Source organism: Fragaria vesca, linkage group LG6 (genome assembly GCF_000184155.1).
Source record: "Fragaria vesca subsp. vesca linkage group LG6, FraVesHawaii_1.0, whole genome shotgun sequence".
Taxonomy (NCBI): Eukaryota; Viridiplantae; Streptophyta; class Magnoliopsida; order Rosales; family Rosaceae; genus Fragaria; species Fragaria vesca.
This window is the reverse complement of record NC_020496.1, coordinates 20,527,237-20,536,956: the sequence shown is the minus strand read 5'-3', so window position 1 is coordinate 20,536,956 and position 9,720 is coordinate 20,527,237. Positions and strand designations below refer to the sequence as shown.

The window sequence follows — 9,720 nt, the reverse complement described above, 5'->3', positions numbered from 1 at the left end:
GTTCTTCTACAATGACATTAGCTATGGAAAAATTTCCAATAGCACAAGCTTGGAATATCGAACAACTTGCTTGTTGATAAGGAAGATGCATCAAATGGCACGAAGAAAATAACTAGAGAAGGTACCAACATATTGCATGCCAAAGTGATCAATCAGTAGTCAAGCAGCTGGAAGAAAAATCATTTTACAGAGGCTCCACCAAACACTTAGGCATAATTGAGAATTGGAGAACTGGGAAACAATTCAGAAACTTATGGAGACCATTAGATCATAAATCAAGCATGTAAACACACAAGCATAAATAAAACTAATTAAACACACAAACTCTCACGCGTATGCACTGAAACAAAACAAACACCAAAGAATAGAGAATATATATGCATAGCACCAAAGTAGGAGCAGAGAGAAGAGAACAACTACATCAAATGCCAATCCTATATATATTTTCCTTTAAAGTGCATTTACTATTACTTTTACTCGAATTGTGACTCCATAGTAAATTGATACACATAATCTTTGATGCAACAAGATATTTGACAACCTCAGCTAATTGTATAGTAGAGTTTCAAAACTGAAACTTGGTAAAGGGAATGCTAATCTCAATGACATCTCACTCTATGTATTTTGTATTCATCAACAAAACACCTGGGAAGGGTTAAAGCTGTTCTGACCATCCTGCACCTAAGCCAAAAAAAAAAATAGAGAAGAAACAAACACACCGAAAACTGGTTTGATACCCATATTTCGACTCTATCAACTGAACATGACAGGTATCTAGGTCTTCCTCTTCGAGTTGGAAAATCCAAAACTCAAATCTTTGCGTACATCAAAGAAAAGCTCTCAAACAAGTTACTTGGTTGGAAAGCAAAACTTCTCAGTGTTGCAGGCAAAGAGGTTTTAATCAAGGCAGTAGCTCAAACTACGCCACTTTATGCTATGAACTGTTACTTATTGCCAAAGACCCTTTGTGAAGACATTCATCAGCTATGTGCAAGTTTTTTTTGGGGTGATGAAGACAGCAAGAAGAAAATTCACTGGGCTTTAAACACTTATATGCATATAATCTAGCAATGCTAGCTAAACAAGCATGGAGGCTGGTTAAATTCCCAAACTCTCTGGTGGCTCAGGTTTTTAAAGCTAGGTACTACCCGTACTGTTCATTCTGGGAAGCTCAACTTAGTGAGCATCCTTCCTTTTCTTGGAGGAGTATTTTTCAGAGCAGACCTGTCTTGCAAGCAGGTATACAATGGAAAATTGGAGATGGTGCTCAGATTAATATTTGGAATGATGCCTGGATACCAAACTGCCCCAAGTACCTAATTCACAAACCAAATTCATGTCAGCTGAACCTAGTTCAAGACCTCATTGATCCTCAGTCCAGAACTTGGAATAATGTAAAGGTACAACAATGCTTCCCTAATGCTATCAGTCAAAAAATATTGTGCATTCCATTGAGTAATACAGTTATAGCTGATCGACTTACCTGGAAACAAGAAAGAAGAGGTAATTATTCAGTTAAAACTGCTTATTGGATTGCAAGAGCTATTGTCATGCCAAATGCTCTTGCCTCATCTTCTTCTGGTGATCCATTTGAACCTCTCTGGAAGAAACTGTGGCAATTGAAAATTCCAGGTAAAGTACTCATTTGTGCTTGGAGAGCATGTAATAATATTTTGCCCACTAGAGCTCGCTTAACCACAAAAGGTTATACTGGTCTCCTGCCCTCATGAGTATGAAGACATTGCTCATATCATGTGTGCTTGTCCCTTAGCAAAAGACATTTTATCCAGGGGGCCTCTCAAGCTATCTGCTATCTGGTCACCTATTTTTGACTTTAAAGAATGGATGCTTGAACAAGCATTGTCTCTCTCAACTGAAGAGTTTGCAAAATTGCTGATGGTAATATGGGGTTTATGGAGAAACAGGAATAATACTTTTTGGTCCCAAAAACCTCAATCTGCAGTTGATATTTTGTGTGGTACTATGGCTTGGTATCATGAGTTTGTGGAAGCTACTAAACCTCTTGTTCCAAAGAAAAATCAGCAAACCAGACCTAGATGGAGTCCACCAGCAGTCGGAGTCCTAAAACTAAATGTTGATGGAGCATTTCTGCATAACAATACTGATGGTGGTATTGGTGGCATTCTCAGAAATTCACATGGTCATGCCATTGCTGCTTTCGCTTATCATCTCACAAATGTCACTTCTCCAAAGCAAGTTGAACTGGAAGCAATTCGAACTGGTTTACAATGGATGCACAAGCTGGGATATCATGACTATGAGATTCAAACAGACTGCCAGCTTGCTGTTCAAGACATTGTGGCCACAGACTTCTTGCGAAAGGAGTATGGTAATATTCTAGCTGACATTCATGTTGCTCTTAATAGAATGAGAAATGTCAAGATCACCTTTGCTACTAGAACTACAAATTGTGTAGCTCATAGACTAGCTAGTTTTGCTTTTGAACAATCAAATCAACTTGAATGGCTGGATTCTATGCCTATCATGCTTAGAGAGGTTCTAAGGTATGATTGTACCAACATATGATTCTGTTGAATAAATTTTGGGGCTGCTGCCCCTTTCCCTTCAAAAAAAAAACTACATGGAACAATGCAAGTCAACAGAGGCACAAAATTTAAATGCATTAAAACAAATTGATCATCCAACCAAGTGAAACAAAGCATAACGAGGAAACAACAAAGAATACATACATGAAGTAAATGGAATTTATCATGAACGTATTAGCAGCAACATGGGAGTTGGGATATCCCAGGATTCCAGGAACCTTACTAAAGTCAGAAATGACTGTTATAATAGAGTATCAAAACCACAACTTAGAAAAGAGAATGCTAATATTCTTATGTTGTTCAAGATGAGTTTCTTATATATATATAAATATATTTATATATATATATATATATATATTTAAGTTGTTGCTCACTTGCTCCAGTAGGTTACATTTAGTAGATATTTGAATAAGCACCAATAAATAGAAACAACTCTCACCATTATCCAAAATTGAAACATTCTAGCCATATAAATATCAAAGTGGCAGCAACATTAAATTTACCTTGAAATCAGGCGACTTAAAATGCCAGCAAAGCCAGTCCCACTCATCTTGCCTGTGTATCAAATCAGGCGGAATTGTTTGTCTCCCATACTTCTTATAGTGCCTTGAAAAGTCCCCCTTCCAATCTCGATATTTGGTACCCGCCTTATCTTCAAGCCACGCCCACATCCGTTTATCCCCAAAGTCAATTTTAAAATACGGTTACAACACAAACAACTTCTCATCAGAGTACAAATTGAAATAATGAAGAAGCTAAACAGTCTGAAAAATAATGAGTGTAATATAGCTCAGTACCATATATACTAATGCATACTATAATAACAAAAAGTACTTGGTGGGTACATACGTTTGTATTCTTCGAAAATTCCGGTATATTATAGCATTTTGCAGCTTATTCTTTCTTGTTTGTGATTCAAAAAGGAAATAATTGAGTTGAGCATACAATTTGCGAATCATTTCGCAGGATGACAAACAGAAAATTGATGTATTGAAAGACTCTAAAGGCTCCAAATAATGGACAAGAAGAGACTACAAGGAGGAAAAGACATGCAATGGGATCAATGGGTGTCAAGTTGGCCTTTTTATGTGTCTCTCCTACTGATTTCTATAATGTTCTATTTCTTGGAGTTTTGTGCAGAGATGTTCATATGGAGTTTTGATGAAGATAGAGCCTTAATTATTAAGCCACAGGCAACCTCCATCACATCTGAAACTTCTTGATGTCAATGAGTGAATCGATCCTTAACTATTCTTTCCTTGCTAGTTTTCATTATTATGAAACATAGGGATGAAATAAAAAGCAACTCACAAAAAAATATAGAAAAACAGCAACTCACAAAAAAAATTACAGAAAAACAGCAACTCACAAAAAAAAAACACGTATAAAAAGGAAGAAGATGATGAAGAATAAGAACGATAACCAGACAAAAAAAGCTAGAAGGAAGAAGTGAAGAACCACTCTTCTTTCTCTTCATGAAAAACAATGGAAGAGTAGACCTTAATACTACAAAAAAAAAAAAAAATTCGACCATTCAAATGTGAGATAAGAGAAAGAAAAAAAATTTGGAAGGAGAAATAAGAGAAAATTTATAAATTCCATGTCATATTGCACAATCATTTATACTTGGGGTTATACTAGGTGTAATATAGCTCAGTACCATATATACTAATGCATACTATATTTATATGGCTAAATTGCTTCACAGCTGACTAGCTGCATTAATAAAATTTAAACAGTAACTACTAAGTGTATTGACTAGCTGGTTCTGATTTATATATCTTTGTAATACAAAATGAACCCGAAATGAATCAATTTAATTGAATGCCAATGCAGTGAATGCAGAATCAAGGACACAAGTGAGCTAAACAGGATATGATCGCAGTTATGCAAACATAAAAGATAAGGAGTTATGCAAATCCTTGACAACTATACAAGCATACACAACATACACAACTTCAAAGGCCAACAGAAAAGAATGATTGCAGTTATGCAAACATACACAACTATACAAGCATAAAGCAAAGATCAGGAGTAAATAGAAAAAAAGTTCAAGAGCAAACATATGAAATTTAAACAGCTAGTTTAAATTGTGTGCCAATATATGAAACCACAGGGAACCTGAATATATGAAACTCAATGCCAATACTTATCAAAATTGGCGTTGTTACTTCAAAATTCAAGGTAGGGTACAAACAACAAAGACAACAGAATTCTTTCCTAAATCTTGACATAATGAACACTAGAAAATTGATGTTCATCCTATAACACAAACAACTCATTCATCCTATAACACATACAACTCATTCACCTATAACACATCATCATCATCATTACTAAACTGTAAAAGTGACACATTCACTGTAAACTCTAAACCTATAACATTTACTATAAATTGACATCATTCACTGTAAACGCATTCACCTAGCTATATATAACACATGCACTATAAACTCATTCACCGATAACACATCACCTATAACACATTCACCTATAACACATCATCATCATCACTACTAAACTGTAAATTGACATAAGTGTATTAGATTCTTACCGTAAGCCCGTCTATCAACTTCTTCTTCTCAGAGTCACCCATGCATTCCCAGTTTCCGGCCGACAATTTGACTTTGGATCGAATTATGCAACCAATGCTATTGACCAGGAGGCTGTTCACTAATGATGAAGACGATCCTCTGATGAAGTCGTCATACACAACTTTGATCAAGCCGGAAACTTTCACAATTCGTTTCACCTTGTCCAGGTTGCCGAACCCTCGTCGGCGTTTTGGGGGAGGTCCGGTGGACTTCTGAGTACCACGTCGAACACTACAACCATCGGACAACGTCGCCTGAGCTTCTGGGGCGACATCGTCGATCTCGTCCTCATCCAGAGTGGAGGAGCTGTAGAGGCAATCGAGGCTGGTGGTGGAGGTGGAGTGGTTTCACCATCTCCCGTCGGTGACTGCTCATCAACATCTACCGTCGGCCCCGCCGTATTTGCCGTCGTGCCGGAACCAAATTGGGCTGCACAAGCCGATCGTAATCTCTCCGACGCAATCTCCCTGGCCCTTTTATTCAACAATGGTGCCATGCTTGGGATTGAAACTCAGTTTAGATGGTAGAGGGGAGAGCGAAGTCGAATTGGGATTCAGGCCGAAATTGGGATTGGAATTGGGAGGACGAATTTGGGAGAGAAGCCGGGGAGGCGAATTGAGATTAGGGTTTAGGGTTTCGAAACTGGGGAGGGATTAGGGTTTTGAGTGATTCTGGGAACGAGGTCGAAGCAGTGAACGACGTCGAGGTCGAAGCAGTGATTCCGGGGAGTTATTTCGTGATAGAGTTCGAACTGGGTTTGGTTTATTTAGTTATAGATCAAGCGACGAAGTTAGATATTTCGTGGCCCAGTCTAGGTATTCGAATTTTGGCCCAAATATTTGGCGCAAAACTCGTACGCGCTATATTTTAGGCCCTTTGCGACGAATAACTCTTTTTGGTTGCTTAGGACATGTCTGTAGCGACGAGTTTATAATTTTTCGTCGCAAAAAAGTAAATTGATGTATATTTTCATTAAATACATTTATTTAATAATTAATCTTTTAACAGTACGAATACATATGTTTTATTGTACAATATTATATGTTCACATGCACATCGAAATAGGTCTAATAATAAATTTAATATTCAATCGCTATCCTCGTAATCCGGATCTTCTAGATCATCCTTAGGAATTTCATCTGAATCTTCATCTTCATCGTTAATGAAGTCGTCACTAGATGGGATGTACGGCAGTGAACCAAAATCGAACCCTAAACCTGAAATTGGAATGTACTCTCCTTGTGGGAAGTGGATGTCGTTGTTGATGTGAATAATGCTTGTGTCGGGGATGTCAGCAGTTAAAGGCTCTTGATATGGTTCAAGAGCCACATTCTCAATGTTTTGTTCTACCCGGCCCCCTTGAAGTGTGGTTGTGTTAAAGATACTTCTATGCTCCATCAAGTTAACTACTTTCCAACCCCCACCAGCTTTCGGATCATCAAGATAAAACACTTGTTTTGCTTGAATGGCAAGCACAAACGGGGCATGCTCATACCAGCTTGTGGATGTATTCACTGATAATAGCCGGTGATCCATCTTCGTACTCCTCGAAAAATCTGGGTCAGTATTGAACCATCTACACTTGAACAACACAACTAGCATACCTGCTAGATATAGTAGTTCGATGACGGCAACAACAATTCCATAGTATGCAACATTATCCTTACCCACTACCATGATGCCACTGTTCTGTGTCTTCCGACGTTGATCTGGTCGTTCTGTAAGGAACTTAACACCGTTGACTACACAAGCCGTATAAACATTATGTCCTTGTGGCATACACGCCAAATGATGCAACTGCGGAGAGTAATCCTTCTCTTGATGTTCTTGCATCCTCGTCACCTACAAACAAATAAAAATTATAAGTTAAAAATTATGATCGAAAAGGGCACAATTTTGGCGCAAAATTTTGAAATGGGGATATTAAACGTACCCATTTTAGGAAATAGACAGGAAATGTTTTCTTATGCCTCTCTTCATGCCTATTCTGATACTTCAGTTGAATAAGTCTCAAATGAGCATCTCTATATTCCTTGACTTCGTCACAGTGTTGCAGTACCCACCAATGAGCCTCACATAACTCATCTTCTCTTAAAACTTCAGAATTAGGTAAGTTACCAAACATTCTTATATCTTCAGAGACAATTGAGAGGTTGAATATAGGTGTTCTTGCTGGGTCGAGGCCTTCTGTGCCGTCTGTATTATGGAGATATGACTTGCAATACGTTACACACTCATGTGCAATGTATGCGTTAGCTATTGATCCTTCCGGCTTTGCTCTGTTTTTAACAAAACCTTTATACCCACCAAGTTGTCTAAAAATAAAATAGTTAGTACAAATGAAAAAATAGGGAAAATATGTAAATAATAATAATGCATGATTAGAGATTTAGGGTTATAATCATACCTTTCTATGGGAAACATCCAAGTAAAGTGTACTGGACCAGTAAGAAGCACTTGTTTGGGAAGATGGATCATGAGGTGAACCATGATCGAAAAGAAAGTCGGGGGAAAGATCTTCTCCAATTTACATAGGATATATACAATGTCTGATTTCATTTCAACAACATCTGACTTCTTCAGCTCTCTAATGCATAATCTCTGCCAAAACCTAGACAAGGCTACTAACGGCTCCACCACATCACGATGCAGATATGGTCTGATTACCACGAGAAGAAGACGTTGCAATAAAACATGACAGTCATGACTCTTCAATCCATGTATCTTCTGTTCCGTCACCTTAACACATCGAGCTATATTTCCTGCATATCCTTGAGGATACTTAACATCATTGAACCAACTGAAAACTTTAAGCTTGAAAGCGGGCTTCACCGAGTAAGGTGCAATAGGCATAAACACTTGTCTTGACGTTGTCCTTTTTACCCATAAGTGACGTCGTAAGCCCATCTTTTGCTAATCATCCCGCGCTTTGATACTGTCTTTTGTCTTGTCTTTAATGTCGAGAATTGTTCCCACCACGTTGTCACAAACATTTTTTTCTATGTGCATGACATCTAGGTTGTGTCTAATTCTCAAAGTGGACCAATAAGGTAATTGAAAGAAAATACTCTTATGATGCCAATTGTCAAGTGCAGCAGGTGGCACAGGATTTTGGGCCAAAACATCTTTATCACTACTCAAATATCCAAAATCAAAAGAGTTCAACTTGTATAAAATTTCATCCCCAGACTGAATAAGGGGTGGTTCATGATGCTCTTCCCTGCCACCGAATGCATCTGCATCAAACCGCCATTCATGATTCATTGGAAGCCATCTACGGTGACCCAGGTAAACAATCATGTCCGCGTGACGACTAGCATCAACGTTCTCTAAGCAGATGGGACAAGCCTTGTACCCTTAAGTGGTATGAGAAGATAACATACCGTAGCCAGGAAAGTTGCTAATTGTCCACATCACGACTGCTCTCATCCTAAATGAAGTTTTACTATGTCTGTTAAAAGTGGGGATTCTATTTTCCCATAATCCTTTTAGGTCATCAATCAACGGTCTCAAATACACATCTTGACACTTTCCTGGAGAATTGGGACCTGAAATTAACAATGCCAGAAAATTATATTTCTTCTTCATACACATCCACGGTGGTAAGTTGTACGACATTAAAATAACAGGCCAAATGCTATGAGACGGTCATATTGCCGCTAGGATTGAACCTGTCTGTTGCTAGTCCGAGCCTTACATTTCGAACGTCTTCCGCAAAATCAGGAAATGATGCGTCAAAAGATTTCCAAGCCTCCCCGTCTCAGGGGTGTCTCAGAACACCGTCATCTTCCCTAGGAAGACCGTGCCATCTCATCTCCTCTGCAGTCTCTGATGACATGTACAAACGCTTCAATCTCGGAGTTAACGGGAAATAACGAAGCACCTTCATAGGAATAGGTTTCCCTTTATCTGAAGAAGCCTCCTCATCATACCTCGGCCCATTGCAAATGGGACAGTAAATAGCATGCTTGTAATCTCCGTAAAACAGCACGCAATTATTCTTGCAGGCATGGATCTTCACATAATCGAGGTCGCCCATGATCTTTTTTGTTTTATAACGACTCTCGGGAAGTTTATTTACAGGAGGAAGCAAAGTTTTGATAAACTTTGAATAGTCTCCATAATGTTCATTACTCGTTCTGTGCTTTACTTTCAAATGCATATTTGACATGATGACACTCAAAACTGAAACTGGACAGTCGTCATACACTGGTGTCTGAGCTTGTTCGAGAAGCCTGTTATACCTCTCATACTCAGACATGTCAACTGCCTCATTGACATTGGGGGCATCATCATCAACTGCCTCTTCTTCATATCTTGAAGCATACGGGAAAACATCATGTAGCATATTCATAGCGGGGTATATAGAAGGGTCAGCAGTACCACTAGATGACCCAACTTCATGAATGTAACCTGCTCGAAATTCTGCTAGTGTAGGATTATTTTCCTCCATCTCACTGTGTTCCGTCCATATAGTATAATTATTCCACATACCAAAATGTGACAAGTGTTGTTCCATACCCGATCGTGTCTGCCAATCATTGCGCATACATTTTCTA

General features: G+C 38.5%; 1 protein-coding gene across 1 annotated transcript; it reads right to left on the bottom strand.

The window, feature by feature from the left end:
- Positions 1–6,247: 6,247 nt before the first annotated feature.
- Positions 6,248–8,068, bottom strand: LOC101304500. Its single transcript, XM_004305542.1, has 3 exons — positions 7,569–8,068; positions 7,095–7,476; positions 6,248–7,003 (listed from the first exon to the last, which is right to left on the bottom strand). Exons 1-3 carry the CDS (start codon positions 8,066–8,068, stop codon positions 6,248–6,250), a joined length of 1,638 nt encoding a protein of 545 aa, XP_004305590.1.
- Between the last annotated feature and the right edge of the window lie 1,652 nt (positions 8,069–9,720).